This window comes from Calidris pugnax, unplaced genomic scaffold (genome assembly GCF_001431845.1).
Source record: "Calidris pugnax isolate Ruff unplaced genomic scaffold, ASM143184v1 scaffold56, whole genome shotgun sequence".
Lineage (NCBI taxonomy): Eukaryota > Metazoa > Chordata > Aves > Charadriiformes > Scolopacidae > Calidris > Calidris pugnax.
This window is the reverse complement of record NW_015090839.1, coordinates 4,225,447-4,241,541: the sequence shown is the minus strand read 5'-3', so window position 1 is coordinate 4,241,541 and position 16,095 is coordinate 4,225,447. Positions and strand designations below refer to the sequence as shown.

At 57.5% G+C, this 16,095-nt stretch overlaps 2 protein-coding genes across 3 annotated transcripts in view; one reads left to right on the top strand and one right to left on the bottom strand.

Moving 5' to 3' along the window:
- TMEM63C (transmembrane protein 63C) overlaps nucleotides 1-7,142 on the top strand; it is a 33,805-nt gene extending 26,663 nt beyond the window's left edge. For both annotated transcript variants that reach the window (XM_014942067.1, XM_014942066.1), the window contains exons 15-24: nucleotides 517-670; nucleotides 1,831-1,937; nucleotides 2,744-2,830; nucleotides 3,335-3,400; nucleotides 3,508-3,670; nucleotides 3,881-3,986; nucleotides 4,179-4,346; nucleotides 4,638-4,753; nucleotides 4,919-4,990; nucleotides 5,073-7,142. In XM_014942067.1, the coding sequence (XP_014797553.1) occupies nucleotides 517-670; nucleotides 1,831-1,937; nucleotides 2,744-2,830; nucleotides 3,335-3,400; nucleotides 3,508-3,670; nucleotides 3,881-3,986; nucleotides 4,179-4,346; nucleotides 4,638-4,753; nucleotides 4,919-4,990; nucleotides 5,073-5,285 (1,252 nt within the window). In that variant the 3' untranslated portion in view covers nucleotides 5,286-7,142. The remainder of the gene's footprint in view (nucleotides 1-516; nucleotides 671-1,830; nucleotides 1,938-2,743; nucleotides 2,831-3,334; nucleotides 3,401-3,507; nucleotides 3,671-3,880; nucleotides 3,987-4,178; nucleotides 4,347-4,637; nucleotides 4,754-4,918; nucleotides 4,991-5,072) is intronic.
- A 2,158-nt stretch (nucleotides 7,143-9,300) lies between these two features.
- On the bottom strand, nucleotides 9,301-16,057 carry NGB (neuroglobin). The gene is made up of 4 exons (XM_014941654.1): nucleotides 15,910-16,057; nucleotides 14,430-14,541; nucleotides 12,768-12,887; nucleotides 9,301-11,617 (listed from the first exon to the last, which is right to left on the bottom strand). The coding sequence occupies exons 1-4, from the start codon at nucleotides 16,014-16,016 to the stop codon at nucleotides 11,471-11,473; spliced, it is 486 nt and encodes a 161-aa protein (XP_014797140.1). The 5' UTR covers nucleotides 16,017-16,057; the 3' UTR covers nucleotides 9,301-11,470.
- Nucleotides 16,058-16,095: the final 38 nt, after the last annotated feature.

The following is a 16,095-nucleotide window of genomic DNA, read 5'->3' as shown; positions in this document are numbered from 1 at the left end:
ACCCCCATGGCATGAGAGGGAGGGAGGGCAAGCAGTTGGGAGGAACCCATACCCATAGCTACAGGGTGCCCATACCCATAGTTACAGGGAACCCGTACAGCTGTGGGGAACTTGTGCCCTTACCAGTAGGGTGCCTTCTCAGGGTGGCAGGGGCTGACAGTCCCTCCTATGGCCGTAGCAGAAATCACCAGGGGTGACTGGAGTGATCACCCCATGGGTGGCAGGGCTTGGCCAGGTGAGGTTTGTGGTCATGGCCAGGCTCTGATATCTGCACCCTGACACCAAAGCCTCCTGGTGGCATAGAATTCCCACTGCAGTCATACTGTGCCCCTGAGGGCTCTGCAGGTGTCAGTGCAGCAGCCCGGGACGGCAGGGGGTTGGTTGAACTTGGAGCAAGGTCTGCCAGAATGGTTGGTGTGGGCAGTGGGAGGCAGAGTTTTGGGGAGCCGGGCTAGGAGACCCAGTTCATGTGGCTTTTCCTCTGCACCGTGTCCAACTTGTGCTTTCCTCTCACAGGGAGAATTTATCGGTCCGTGGCACATCTTGGTGGGTGAGATTCATCCTCCTTAATATCTGCCTCTTCATCCTCCTCTTCTTCCTCACTACACCAGCCATCATCGTCAACACTATGGACATGTTCAACGTCACGCAGCCTGTGGAGAGTCTCAAGGTAGTCCCTGGGGCCCCATGCCAGCTTTCCCAAAGGGTCTGCATTTCCAGGCTTGTCCATGACAGGGGGGAGGGCATCGGCTCTATACTGGCCCAAGAAGATGAGCCATCACTGGTGTCATGGTTTAACCCCAGCTGGCCACTAGGACTGCATAGCCACTTGCTCGCTTCTCTCTGGTCCCCCAGTGGGATGGGGAGAAGAATCAGAAAAATAAGGAAAATTTGTGGCTTGAGATAAAGACAGTTTAATAAGTAAAGAAGGCTGCACATGCAAGCAAAGCCAAACATTCATTCACTACTTCCCATGGGCAGGCAGGTGTTCAGTCATTTTCAGGAAAGCAGGGCTCCATCACGTGTAATGGTTACTTGGGAGAAGAACAAAACACCATAACTCTTAATGTTCCCCCCCTTTCTTCTTCCCCCAGCTTTATACACTGAGCGTGATGTCATATGGTATGGAATATCCCTTTGGTCGGTTGGGGTCAGCTGTCCCAACTGTGTTCCCTCCCAGCTCTTGTGCACCCCCGGCCTACTCAATGGTAGGGTGGGCTGAGAAGCAGAAAAGGCCTTGACTCTATGTAAGCATCGCTCAACAGGAAAGAAAACATCCCTGTAGTATCAACATTGTTTTCAGCACAAATCCAAAATACAGCCTCATACTAGCTACTATAAAGAAAATTAACTCTATCCCAGCCAAAACCAGCACAACTGGGATGAGCACTTATGAGAAGCAAGGAGTGGTCATGCCCCTGCTTGCCACCCATCCCCTTCTTGATGTGTTTCTGGTGGCAGAGCCCTGGGGCACCTGTGCCAACCTGAGCTTTGGTGCTGGTGTCCATGGCAGAGGGCAGATTGGTGTCCATGCAAGAGGAGAGAGGTGGGAAGAGCTCCAGGAGATGTTAGGGGCTGCCAATAGCACATCTCCTTCCTGCTCCAACCTGTGAGCTGTTGGGGGGCACTGGGGCTCAGAATGTGACTGTGGTGCCTTTGATTAGCCTCAAGTTCTTACCTCCTGAAACAAATGTCCCTGCTCAGGGAGGGGATGCCCCAGCCTGCCTGTTGCACACACCATCCTGCATCAGGGGGCCCAGGGCAATACCTCCAGCATGGCTGAGCTCTGGCAGGCTCCTGAGGGGGTGTTTGGTATCTCTCTTCCTGCAGAACCCCATCATCACCCAGTTCTTCCCTACGCTGCTGCTCTGGGCCTTCTCCGTCTTCCTGCCCTTCCTCGTCTATTACTCAGCATTCTTCGAGTCGCACTGGACAAGGTAATGGGACTGGTCCCTGCACTCCCCCAGGGCTGTGGTAGGTGGGAGGAACCTCAGTGGAACTTTTGGGACCCAACCTACAGGGAGGCAGGCAGTGGAGCAACAGAGCCCCATGGGTGTTGCCCTCCATGGAAAGAGCTCCAAGTCCTGAAGGAGCCATTTCCTTGCCATAGCCCTGAACGCTTCCAGGCTGCTGACAAAGGCAGGTGGAGCTGGTTTTTAGATGGGTCTGAAGAAATTGTGATGGTGGACTGGCAGCAGCAGGGCCATGACCCTGACTCGCATGGCACATCCCAGCTATACCCCCAGCCCTCCAAGGCAGAGGTGTGGGTTCAGGATGCTCAAAGTCTCCTAGCAGAGGAAGCTCTTACAATTTGCTCTTTCTGTCTTGACCTTCCATGGGCCCCAACCCTGTGCCTGGTCTGCTGAGTCCCTGCAGGAGCTTTGTCACCACCTCCTTTCCTTTTCCTGGGGAAAACAGGGACTTCTAAATGCGTTGTAGACAGCCAGCTGCTTCTTGTTTGATGTCTACACCAGCAGAGATGGTAGGAGAGGGCAGGGATGAAGGAGGTGAGAGGCTGGGAGGACAAGAGCTTTTGTTACAGCAGATGTACTCATGGTGACTGCCCCCCGGGCCTTGGAGATTCTTTGCAAGACCCCAGCAGACGCACAGATTGAATGCAGGTGGCTTCCTGGGGCTGGAGATAGCTCCTGCTATAGAGTGAGAACCAGCCCAGCCTCTCCCCGTACTGTCTGCTCTGCCTCAGAAAGTTGCAACGTTCTTCTCTTGCCTCCCCTCTCCACAGGTCAAGTGAAAATCAGCTTACCATGCACAAGTGCTTCTTCTTCCTGGTGTTCATGGTCATCATCCTGCCCTCGCTGGGGCTGAGCAGGTATGGACCACCTTGCTGTGCTGCTCTCCCTCCTTCTCAGCAGCTGGGATTGCACCCAGGTCCCTTGCCTCCCACAAGCCAGCCCCAAAGGGCTACCGGCCCACCACTGCTGAAACACGGCTGTCTCTGGGGAGGAGAACACTTGCTGTTTTTCCATGCCAAGCTGCTCTTAGAAAGCTGCCCTGCGGAGAATGAGGGAAGTGGAGCAACTTGACAGGCTGCCACAGTGCTGGTTGTGTCCTGCTTGGGGGAGGTCAGCCCTCAGCAGACCCTGAAAGGACCAGGTCAGGTATCTGTGTAGCCCCAGCTACAGCAATCCTGACCGCCCGGGAGGCAAGCACCCACGCTACAGTGGTCCTGTGTGGCAGAAGGGGTTGCTTTGGTGGTGTAGGGTTGAGGGTCTCACCCAGTCGGGGCAGGGGGAAGTATGTGCCCTCTGAGTGCACCACTGGTTGCTCTTCAGCTCCCTCTCTTTCTGAGGTGCTCCTCTTCTTCCCCCTGCAGCCTGGACCTTTTTTTCCGCTGGCTCTTTGACACGCACTTTCTGGACGAGGCCAATATCAAGTTCCAGTGAGTAGCAGGGAGCTTCTGGGCAAGCAGGAGCACCCGACACCAGCCCTCAGTGGCTCTCCTGGCCACCTGCCTGAGTATCCACACCCTCTGTGTCCCTGGGGCAGGTGCGTTTTCCTCCCGGACAACGGCGCTTTCTTTGTCAACTACGTGGTCACCTCCAGCCTGATTGGGACAGCCATGGAGCTGCTGCGCATCCCAGGACTCCTTGTCTACACCGCCCGCCTCTGCTTTGCCAAGTCTGAGCCCGAGCGGCTCCATGTCAAGCGGGTACGTGGCTCTGGTCACCTCTGAGCCCACATGTCCCCTGGCAGGGCAGGGACATGCTCACTGGAAACTCAGGCTGTCTGTGGGGAGGCCACCATACAAGGGGTGCCGCTGGCCCATGGGAATAACAGGGGGAGGCAACTGTGTGGGCACGGGTGCTAAGGCAACGCAGCCTTTGCAGAGGCAGTAATGGCACTTTTGGTTGTCCCCCAGAGCCAAGCCTACCAGTTCCAGTTTGGCCTGGAGTACGCATGGACCTCTTGCATCTTCTCCGTCGTCATGACCTACAGCATTACCTGCCCCATCATTGTCCCTTTTGGTGAGTACCGTACCATCCCCCAGTCCCACCACCCTGGGCCGTGCTGAGAGTGGCCAGTCCCAGCTGCCAGCAGCAGTGTGGTGGTAAGAGCTTCCCATGTGGTACAGGAGGGTATTGTCCCCTGGGCCACTGTCCCTGTGCCCTGGCTATCCCTGTTGTCCTCCTCCCAACTGGCCGCTCTCCTCCCACCAGGTTTGCTCTACATGCTGCTCAAGCACATGGTTGACCGGTACAACATCTACTACGTGTACATCCCCACCAAGCTGAACCAGCGCCTCCATGTCGCTGCCATCAGCCAGGTCGTTGTGGCCCCCATCCTCTGCATGTTCTGGCTGCTCTTCTTCTCCGTCCTGCGCCTTGGTAGGGAGAGCTTGGGGTTGCCCTCCACCACTACTAAAGGTCACATCTGACACTTGGGGGGACAAGCCACCGGTGTCATCCCTGAGTTAGGCATGGCATGGAGGGCGGGAGGGGGGATGGAATAGGGGAAAGCGTGATGGAGGTCTGTCAGGGGAGGGGGGTGTCAGTGAGTGGTTTGGGAAGGGGATTGAGAGCTTGTAAGACCCAAAGCAGGCACCAGCCTGGGTCTTGACTGGATGTACAGCAGGTCCTTGGAGGCTCATGTGCTGCCCCAGTGTCTCTCTGCTCTAGGTCCCACCCGGCCTGTCACCCTCTTCACCTTTGTGGTCCTCCTTTCCTGCATCGTCTTCTCCTTCTTTGGCCTCTGCCTGAAGAAGCTGCAACCACGGAGACCCTCCAGCTACCAGGTGAGCATGGGCAGCCACCCGTCCTGTTCCCTCACCTTGCTGCATCCCCTCCCTGCCTCTCTGGGGTGTGTTTGCTGTGGGGAGTCTGAGGCGGTGCCTGGCTGCCCCCCACCTTCCACTGTGGATCCCCACTCCATCGTTTCCTCCTGGCCTCCCTCTCCTCAGATGTCTGACCAGTCTGATGGCGCCTTCAATGATGTGGAGCGGAGCAGCGTCTCCTCCACCCCCAACTCCAATGTGAGTACCCGTCCCAAGCCCTGCTGTGTCCCCCCTTGCCTTGCTTCCCTGGACCCTGACCACCTTCTGCCCCCCGGGGCAGCTCTTCGTGGCCACTGTCCTGCAGGAGCCCGAGCTGAGCCTGACACCGGCGGCCTCCCCAGCGCACCAGTCCTATGGCACTATGGGCAACCACCTGGAGCCAGCAGAGGATGGGGAGGACGGGGGGCTGCAGAGCTTTGAGACGGAGCTGGAGACGGTAGAGGGCGAGTACAGGAGTGGCCCCGTGATGGAGAGCCAGGCCCGCTACCAGTGAGCATCCCTGCCGCCGGGGCAAGGACTGGCTGTGCTGAGAGCGGTGGACATGCCGGGGGGCAGGAAGGAGCCTTCCTAGCACCAGTGGGGACCACCTCGCTGGTGGGGTAGGGGGACGACAGAACTGGTGTGAGGGTGAGACCCCGCTGCATGGGAGGTGGAGGGAGGCTCTGCTGGTCCCTCCTGCTGCCTGGACCGGCTCAGTGTCCCCATGCTCCCTCATCCCCACCTGCCTCTTCCAGCTTATCGTAGGGAAGAGGGGGTGCAGTGGTGTGGGGAGAGGGTGTCTCTGAGAGGCCTTGCTTTGGAGGGCAGGAGGAAGGCTCTGGCCCCTCCATGAGGGGAAGCAGCTCAGACAGCTCAGATGAATGTGTCCGCCACCATGCTGCCCCATGGGTCCTCAGTGGCAGGTGCCGGCCGCCCCTAACCCTTGCTTCCTACCCTGCCCACCCACTGCTCATGGTGGCTGTCCCTCCGTGCCAGCCATGCAGGCTCCTGCCCACCTCCACTGCCACCCCCAAGGCTTTGCCATTAAAGCAGGGACTGCTGAGACGTGTGTGCTTTGGTGGAGGAGGTGAGTGCCTGGGGCTGCTCCCACATCTGCCTGAGCACCATCGGCTTTGCCCTGAGGCAGACATCGAAACGCAAGCCCAGATCTTCCCAACCCTCCCACCCCATCCCACCACCACACCATGCCTGTGCCCTTGGCTCCTCGGGGCTGAGTTGGGAGGTCAAGGGATGAGTGAGTCACAATGGCTGTGAGGGGAGCTCCTTGTCATCCCACTCCCCTCAGCAGCCTCCCCTTCGTGCTTACCTTCTCCCTGGGGCTGGCCGTAGGACCCCTGCATGGCTCTGTCCTAGTTGCCACAGAAATGGGGCAGGGGGAGCTGGCAGAGCCCCAGCCTCTGGGTCCTGGTCCACCGCATCCTGCCCTTGCCTGCAAGCCACAGCCACGGGATGCTCCTCCAGCAGCCGCACCACCTCTTGAGTGTGAGTCCTGCTGTGGTCAGTGTGAATGCACCAGCTTCTGTCCGGCCGGTATCCCTGGGGTTTTCCAGCTCATCTGCAACAGCTGTGGAGGCCTCTGGAGACAAGGACCATCTCCCACCAGGTCTGCCTGGCCACGCTGGCTCCTTGCTCAGCCCCACTTTGGCCTCGGGGCTGATTTTCCTGCTCCTGACCTTCCTGCTGGCTTCAGAGTGATTCCAGCCACCATCCCAGGGCCATGTAGGGGGGGAAGGGATGATGATGATGATGATGCAGCTCTGCTGGCGCTGCTGCTGTGGGGAATGCAGCTGTGTGCAGGCAGGTGCTCGTCCATGGCACCATGGGGCGTTACTGGTACCACTGTGGGGAGGTGGAGGGGGCACGGTGTGCCAGCCCAGCAGCGAGCTGCGGGTCGCTGTTGGACTCCAGTGGGCCTCCTGTGGGGCTGGTGGGTCTCAGCTCGGCTGACAGCCCCATGGCCTCCATCCCACCCGTGTTCCTGCATGCTGGGGTGATAGCTGTGGCTCACTAGCCACTGAGCGGTTGCCTTGGAGGAGCCTCAAGCTCAGCTCCCAACCCCAGAAGGGGCTCTGTGGGGCTTGTGGCTCCTCACCCAGGCTCCTCCAGGGCTGCGGCAGCTCAGCTGTGGCCCTCACTTCCCAGCTGCGGGGGCAGCCCTGGTGGGAGCAGGAGGATGCCGGTGGCCTCTCTCCGGGTGGAAGCAAGTGCCTGCAAGCGGCACCATGTCCTCGGGAGCTCGGGCTGCTGGTCCGATTGCCCTTGGCTGCCCCGCTGTAGGAATGTGCCAGAGGTCTGTACCTTCTCGTGATTTATTGCTATGACCGTGCCTTGAATAAAATGACTTCACCCAGCCGCTGCCTGGCGTCGTCACCCACCGTGCGTCCTGCCTGGCACCAGGAGAGGAGGGACCCTCACTGCTGGAGCCTGTGAAAGCACCCCCAACCCTGTTCCCCACCTGTGAGCTGCTTTTGACCCTTCCTGGGGATGTCCTGCAGAGGCTTCAGTGGTAAGGAGACCACTTGGACACCTCCCCTTCTCCAGGGACCTTGCCGCCTACAAAAGCAAACCTCAGTGAGTGGGGCGAAGCAGCAAAAGCACAGAAGCATGGAAGCACCCCACCGTGTCCCCTCAGAAAGATGGGCACAGCCCTTGGCACCATCCCCGACATGGGGGATGGAGTGCAGCCCTGGAACAGAAATGTGCTTCCCCTACCTGTCCTCTGCCAGCACTCACCCCACAGGCAGGGCTGGCTCAGGACACTATCAAAGGGGCACACACTGCCTGGAGAGAGCCAGAGGGTAGCCTAGAGCTCCTCTGGGACCTCAGCAAGGAGTGGCGGCAGCCAGCCCATCTGAGGATGGAGCAGATGTTCCCAAAGCTGAACTGCCCACCAGCAAGTCCTGGGGAACTCCTAGGAGCAAGGGGAGGCTTTCTTTAGGTTCTGAGGAGACAGTGCTCTTTTGCTCCCCTCCTCCCTTCCCAAAACACATTCTTTATGCCCAAATTCCAACTGGAATTATTTGCCTCTGGTTTCAGCAGGTCCCTCCTGCCCACTCCTCCATGGCTTCCATGGGGTGAGCCCTGCCCAGCCAGCCTGACATACGGTATGGGGCAGGGGGCACAGGGAGAGCTTTGCTGAGCATGAAAAACTGGAAAAATCTAAAAACCCACTGCCCTCATCACACATGCCCACAGAGGCCTCCCACAGTTCATAATTAGTGGTAGACAGGGCCTTGCTGGCACCGGGGAGCTGAGGTGGGAGCCCTGGCTGTGAGTGAGGGCTGTAATTGCCCCCCTGGCTCGCAGCTCGCCCAGCCCTCGCACCAGGGAAGCTCATCACAGCCTAACGAGGTTGTATAAGCCCCATCACACTGCATCTCCCCCGCTCCGGCCCTCAGAAACCTGCTCTCCTGATTACAGCCTGTGCATCCAGAAGTCAGGGTTGAGCAATTGCACGGCCTCTCCCTCTGCGCCAGCCGGCGGCGGGCAGTGCTGGGAGCATCCCTGCTGCGCAGAAGCCAAGGCAAAGGGGTGGTTTCGGGGCACCATGACAAACCTCTGCGCTGGCACAAGAAGTTAAAGCTGGGGGTGCTGCGCTGGCCCATCCCCGCAGCGCTGGGGTTGGGGTCTCACCACCAGCCCTGAGGCTGGCAGCTGTGCCCCCAGGAGAGAAAGAGCCAGAAAATGTATTTTGGCAATAATGAACTAAACGTTTCTACTGCTCTCCTCAACCTTCATAGCCCACCACATTTTGCCCTGCAGAACAAGCCCCATCCTAAGCACAGCTTTCCTAGGATACTCACCATAATCACCTGTGGCAGGGCTGGGATTTCCAGCCCTCAGGAGATGCTATCACAAATCCCAAGCTGGCTTGCCCGCTCTAGGAATCATCCTTCAGTGCCAAGTGCCCAACTCTCCCAGGGCTGGAAATCCACCACGTCAAAGCTAGAACATGCTCAGGGGAAGGGGAGACAGGACCTCCTGCATCCCCACCAGCTGCTCCCTGGGTCATGGCTGCTGAGGCGGTTCCATGATCCAGCTGGAAGGGTGGATGCTGCATGGAGCCAGGCAGGACCTCGCTGGGAAGCCATACCCTGCTCCTGTAGGCAGCCAGCAGCAGGTGACCAGCAGCAGGTGAGCTGATGCTATCTCAAAGATCAAAAGCAGCAGCTGAACAACAGAAATGAGATTTTTAGGCTGATTGCTTAAAACTCTAATTCAATTAGAGATGGTTAAATTTGAAGGGTAATGAGCAATCAGCAGCAGGACACCTTAGCTAGCCCCTCTGCTGCTCACCCATTCAATTACAGTGCACAAAAGCTCCCAAGAGATGTTTGGTGCTGGATGCCTTCTCATGTCCCTCGAGCTGAACTACATAAACACTCCCAGTGACCAGTAACTCCAAAGCCTGAGCCAACAAGAAACCAGTAAATCCCTCTCTGTCATCCTATTTTTTTTGGCTTACTCGGGCCTTTTATATTAAAATAAACATAAGGCAGCAAAAGGGGCCGAGACTCACTGTTGTTCTTTATTGAACAGTACAGCTGGGTATAAGAGGCACACGGACTAGTTCAGTTCTGTTGGGAGTTACACAAAACGTGGTATAGAAGAGGAGAAGTCAAGGAGCTGGGAAAGCTAGAGGGAGCAGGGATGGTTTGGGGAAGTAACACCCACACCCCACCCATCACACAGCTGCCTACTTGTCATACAGAGCCAGAAGGTCCCTCCCCCCATGATGCTGAAGGCTGATACCCCAGAACAGGGTTGCAAAGAGGACGTTCCCATTCCCAAACCCTCCTGCCTTGTACCATGGGGACCTAGCCCATCACAGCCAAGACCTCCCTCCAGCCCCAGCTCCTCCATCCCTCTCTGTCTGGCATAAGAATAGGGAGGACCTCACCTGACCCAGCTGAAGGAGAGTGCCACAGGCCAAGATGCACACCACCACGCTGTAGGACTGCAGGAGTGGAGCCTGGTACCACGGGGAGGATGGTGATCATCCTACATGGGGATATCCACTGCCTCTTCCACAACACCCCTCAGCTCCCCTTCCAAACACAGCTGGAGGGCTCCTTGCTTGCTGGAAGCCTGTGGCCACCCCCAGGCCTGATGGCAGGGAAGCAGAGCCCCATCTCACAGGGCACCCCATCATCCCCTCCATGGCACGGGGCTGGGAGACTTCAACTGCAAGGAGCAGGCAGCCCTCTCCTGCCCCAGAGTGGAGGACCTCTGAGTACAGGAGGAATGTGTTTCTAAAATAGGACCATCTCAGCCCTCAACATCAGGCTCCGCCTGTCCTGAAGGAGCAGCAAAAAAGGGAGCTCTCTGTAACTGAAAACTTGCTCCATGTCCTTGCCCTGGGGCTAGTGATGGTTGGAAACATGGCTCTGCCTGTCCCACAGTGACTTCCCCACCAAGATGAACTCTTCCTCAAAGTGCTCAAGTTCATTTCCCCCCAGAGCCCTCAGGTACTGCCTCTCAGCCATTTCCTGGGATTTCTTCCAGCAGATACTGTCTTCTCCCTCCTGTCCTGACACAGCACTGCTGCACACACCTCGCTCTGCTACAAAGCATCTGTGTCTCAAGTACGGCTGGGAGCGACTACTGAAGGGTGGGGAGCTCTGCAGATGGGCACTGTGTGCAGCTGGGAAGTGCTCCAGGTCCTGACAGCATCAACAGAGAAATTCCAGCTATGCTTCCTCTGGCCGAGAGCCAGAATGATTTCTGGAAGCTGTTGCCATGACACGATTGCAACCTTCATTTTTATTTTAAGACATCTTTTCTTTGTATTTACTTGATTCTCCTTAACACAAAGCAGTGGAGAGCCACCATGGCTGCTGCATCTCAAGCTGGCTCTGAGGTTAAACCAACCAGCCAAACCAACACAAAGCCTTTCAGCTGGCAGCCCAGACCTGCTAGGAGCAGCCTTACCTCAGGATTAACATGAACAGACTGCTCAAAGCATCCCCAGGAAACACACTGAGTTGTGGCCAACCTGACACAAGGAAAAGCCATGGATCCCACCCAGGGGTGAGGCAAGGCAGAAGAGAGCAGCAGGATTAACCATCCGCTAGTGACAAGTTGGTGAAGGGAGAGGGGGGAAAAGCTCCCCGAAGGTTTGGAGAGGATGGCCACACAGCACAGCCAGCTCCCACATCTGCTGCCCCTGCCCCTGGAGGGATCCAAATCCACCACTGCCACAGCTGAACCGGGCACAGCAGCACGGGAGGAGCGAGCGGTGCCAGACCTGGAAGGTCTTGAGCATGGCAAATAGGATCTTGGGCAAATTAGCCTGAGAGGCCTATGGTAGCTGTCATCTAACTGGGGAGGGTGGCAAGAGGAAGGAAGACAAGCCAGCTAAAACCCAGAGAAGGTACATGGGTGGTGATGCTCCAGCTAGCCCAAAGGCAGGTGGGGCAGGGCGGCATACCTGTGCTGTGGCACTCCTAGGCTTCTCTGCAGAGATGCACCCTGCCAGCCCATAGCAAAGGCAGAGATGTGGTGGTGTGGAAGCAAGGCAGAATCACTGGGAGAGCCCCGAAGCAGGCGTGACTGGAGGAGGCAGCGATGGGCTGGTGCACGGAGAGAGACGGAGGTGGAGAGAGGCAGAGAGCGCAGCCTGAGCGCTCCCCTGCCCAGGACGGCTGCGTGGTCAGGGATGGGGGTGGCTGGCAGGATCTAGTCCCCTTCCGGGAGCGTCTCCCAGCCGCGTCGCATGGCTTTCACCACAGCACCGTAGAGTTTGCTCCAAGCCTCCCGCACATCTGGGCTGAAGGCAGTGCCAAGGCATTTCTCCAGCATGTACAGCAAGGACTCGCCCACAGTCTGCAAAACAAACAGGGAGGTGTCAAGCTCAGCACTGGGGGACAACGTACAGCCCCTTCTCTCACTTCACCACCTTTTTGGACTTCTCCCATTGCAGGGCAGCTGTTCCCGCTCCACCAGCAGGGCCAGGCCACTCCATCCGCTCAGAAGGGACTCAGAGCCAGCCCACCCCATCCCTTTCACTTGCCCTATGCTGGCCCTCACCCCACGCCCCACACCCTGTGTGGGCAGGGAGTGCAGACAGGGAACAAGGGCTGACACCGTGCCCATAACACCAGGGGAGAGGTAGACATCCATCCTCCATCGCTCCCAGATGCAGGTAGCCAGGCCCATCCCCTGGCACAGCAGGAGATCAGCAGAGCTGAGCAATGTCCTGATGCCAGGAGAGAGGGTCAGATCTCAGGCTGGATGCTCAGGGTCTGCCTTGCCACCTCTCAAGCCTCTCCATGGGGCAGTGCTCCTCAGGGAGCTGTGAGCAACCCCATCCAGGAGCACCCACACACCAAGTGCAGGGCTGGCGGGGATCACTAACCCAAGCAGAGGAGGACCCGGCTCTCTCTGAAGAGGCCAATTCTAGCAGTAACAGGAGGGAGCCATGCTGTTTCCTTCAACCTGCCCTTCTCTGCTGCGTTAACCAGAATTTCTGTCCATGCTTGATGGCAGGAGAGCAGTAAGCAAGGGTTTTATATGGAGGACAATCCTGTCTTACTGCCATGGAGGAAGGCAGAGGCTGAGGTGCAGCAACCCCATCCCAGCGCAGACCCAGGAGACATGTGTGGTGAGGTCTGCCCAGAGCATTCAACACAGAGATCGAGGGACCAGGACAAAGGCTGAGCCTGCAGCCCTGTGTCACAGGAGAGACTGCAGTGCCCCAGACTGTGGTCCTCTTCAAACAGGCAAAATGCTTTGCTCACCTCTGTATTTTTTCCATGGACTTCCATGGAAAGGCAAAAAATGAGAGGAGTTCGAGGGTTTCCCTAATGGAGCCAACATCACTAGGCAGGTAGCAGCTCAGGGGCTGCCCTGAGCCACCAGCTTTCTCTCCAGCCAGCTGAGCCCAGCGGGTAGGCACAGAGGGATAGAGAGAGCTGGGGGCTGCAGGCAGGGCTGCACGAACACTACCACAACGGGACAAAAGAGGACACCTCACCGAGAAAGACTCGACCTTCACACCGACTGCCTGGTGCTTCTTGCCGAGGTTGCAGAGATACTCTTCCAGGCAGGACAAGTTCTCCAGGTGGCTCACAGCGGCATCGATCACCAGCATCACCTGCAGGAGCACGGAGGCAGAATGGCATTAACAGCAAGGTGCTGCTGCCCTGCCAGAGGAACAAAGAGTCTGACCCTTCTACTTCACCCTTCTCAGCGTGACCGCCTCCCAGCCCAGCAGATGCCCTCTGAGCTTTCCTTTGCTCTACTGTGATCTGCATGACACACCAGTGAGGCGTGCTGGCAGCAGCACACACCACATCTTTCCATGGGATGCTGCCAGAGGTGCCACAGCAAGCAGCACTGCTGACCTCCTTGTCACAGATGTGGTGAGCAACCCTCTAGCAGCAAAGCAGTTACAGGCTAAGATCTAATGCTGATGTGGTCATTACAGCTCTTAGGATCCCAGGACAACTGCAGGGGAGCCCTAGAAGCTGCCAGGACTAGAGTTTCCAACTAGAAGTTGCCAAGATGGTGCAGTTGTGAATAAAGCAACTCCAAGTCTAAGATCAGTCAAGGTATTTTGATGAGATGGGGTGGACAGTACAGCCAAGAGACCTGGTCTAGTAAAGCACAAACCACCATGGTCTCCCAGGAGCACGAAGAGTCAAATGGAAACAGGCCAGAGAAGGGTTAGCAAGGGATGAAGGGAACAGACACACCAAATTAGAAAAGATTAAAGCCAGGACATGGTCAGCTTGGCAAAGCCAGGAGCTGGTAGAATTGCACTCTATAATTTCAACAGGGAAATTATCTCCAACAAGAGCAAAGAGCTATTTCAGCTCAAGGCAATAATAGCAGAAGTAAAAATGGACTTAACTTTGCCAATAAACAGAGGCTGGAAAATAACAAAAAAGCTTGCAGCTATCGCAGAAGCACAGTCCTGAAACAGCCTCTTACAAGGAATAAAGACAGGCAAGTGAGGCACCAAACTGATTTAAAGATGGAACCAGACAGTTTATGAAGGCATCTGCAAGCCAAGACTGAGCTCTGCCCTGATGTGGCCACTCTTCAGGGCTCAGCAAAGGCTCTCTGCTGCACCGGGTGTAATTCTGTCCGTGCCTGAGCTCCTCCAGAGGACATCAGCATTGCTCCTCTCCCTGTTTTGGGGGGAGGTGAATGCTTACCACAGCACTGCCCCAGAGGCTGTCCAAGAGATGCTGTGGCCTCCTGGCTCTGCAGCCACACCAACCACCTCTCCCCACCAGTGGATCCACAGGAGCCTGGCCCACTGCCCAGCTCTGTGCCACCTCCCGATCAGCATGTGGCCAAGCAGGGGGCTTCAGTCCTTGTCTGGAGAGAAGTGAGCTCACTGATGTATTGCCATGGTAGAAGAAGGGGGCTTCCAACTTTCACAAGAGGCAATCCACATCTCAGCTGAGGGCATGGAAACTAGCATGGTGCTTCTCGCCCACCACAACCAGCATCCCCCTCCCCACTGTCATAGGGCACTTTGTCCTGGCAATAGCACTTTTTGCTAGCATGAGTAACCCCCTGCAGTTACCATCTCAGGAGACTTCACCTGCACTCCCTGGTCAGACACTCCACAGTCCCAAGCCATCGCCTAAGGGCTTCCTCCTCCATGCCATAGCCCCTCTCTCACCTTCCTGATGTGATCCAGGAATTCAGGGGCGGAGAGGCACTCCTGGGGGCTGGCAAACTGTTTGCAGTTGTACTGGAACAGGGGCAACAGGTCAGGGTCCAAGTCAAACAACCTGCAACAGCAAGAGAGAAACCCCCATCATCTCACTTCTCAGCTTTATTTAGAGTCCTGCTCACCCCTGGAACAACCCCATCAGCAGCATACCTGCGGCCCCCCCTCTGCCTCCCTTCCCACCTACTGATCCCGCCCTACCTGTAAAGGACCCAAAAGTTCTGAGAAGTCTTAGTTTGGAACAATCCAAGTTACCTATAGTCAAAAAAGTCTCTATTTCCCTAGCCCACATCTCCAGCTCTCAGACAATTGAGGACCAATCCCAGCTCACTGGACTTCCTCCCTGTCTCTTCTCCCCAAATCTTGGCTATTGTCTCAACTCTTCCCATTCCCACTTTATGATCCTCTTGAGGCCCAGAGCTCCCAAACCTAAGGAAGGACTGCAAGCTCCAGCAGCTGGCTTTCCTTTTGGGGTATGGGGAGCGTGTACAAACTCAACTAATACCCCACAGCATCACCAGCTCCCATTTTTCCTCCCTCATCCTCCCTACCAGTGCGTGCCCAGGCACACGTGGGTCTCAGTAGCAGCCACCCAAGCAGATCTAACAGGCTGATGTTGCCCATGGAGGCCACAGAGAACTCATGCAAGTCTCCCTTCTCCCCACCCTGCACATCAAACTACTACATCCCTCCCCACTAAACTCCCAAACATTGCTGTCACTGCCCACAGCCCTGCCCTGCAAGGTTTGGCTCCCACCTGCTAAAGCCTGCTCTGGAAGCTGGTCATCAACCCTCCAACCGTCCTTTTTAAACGACTTTTCACAGATTTTTCTTTTCTCTCTTCCCGTAATCGAGACACTAATCTGCTTAGAAGAGGCAAGGCGCTGGGTTTCAGCCGTTCCCCCTAGCACACTATCTCCTCTCCCCTGAGACCGAATCCCTTCCTAGCGGCCAGGTCTTCCCTGGGGCTGCAGAGCGCCACGTCGGGGACAATCAGGAGGTCCCTTCCATAGGCTGCCCGGGGTCGGGTGGACACGCAGCTCTGCCAACAGCAGAAGTAACGGCGGCAGAGCGGGGCACGGGCGGCAGAAACACACAGACCCTGCCCGCTGCCTCTTCTCCCTCGCCCTCCGTCTCCCCGAAACAAAGTTCTCACTGGCGGGGGCTGGGAAAGGCCGGGAAGCGGTGGGGACGGGAGGGGGGCGGCCTTCCCCACTCCTCTGCCCCACGGTTTGGGGGTGGAGGGGCTTCATCCCCCGGCCCGCCAGCCTGCCGGAACGGGAGCCGGCCGGGAGCCATCGCCAAGCCGAGGGAAGCGCTTCTCTCCGAGATGCGGAGCCCGTCCGTCTCACCTCCCCCGGACGGACGGACGGACGGACGAGGGGCTGGGGCGCCGGTGGCCGCATCCCGTCCCCGTCGCCCCGCTCACCTGGTGAAGAGGACGAGGCCGTGCTGCTCGGGGCTGCCGCTCAGCCGCTGCCAGCTCTCCCGGATCAGCGCCCGCTGCCCGCCAGACAGCAGCATCCCGCTCTCCATGGCGGGGGCGGTGCGGGGTGAGGCGGGGGGGGACACGGACCGGCCCCTCGCCGCCCCAGGAGAGGCGCTGGCACCGGCA

Excerpts from the sequence above, each read along its gene's own strand:
- NGB (XM_014941654.1), bottom strand. The coding sequence starts at position 16,016 with ATGGAGAGCGGGATGCTGCTGTCTGGCGGGCAGCGGGCGCTGATCCGG. Across the intron at positions 12,888-14,429 it reads TCCTGGATCACATCAGGAAG|GTGATGCTGGTGATCGATGC; the intron begins GTGAGAGAGGGG and ends GTGCTCCTGCAG. Across the intron at positions 11,618-12,767 it reads TGAAGGTCGAGTCTTTCTCG|ACTGTGGGCGAGTCCTTGCT; the intron begins GTGAGGTGTCCT and ends TTTGTTTTGCAG.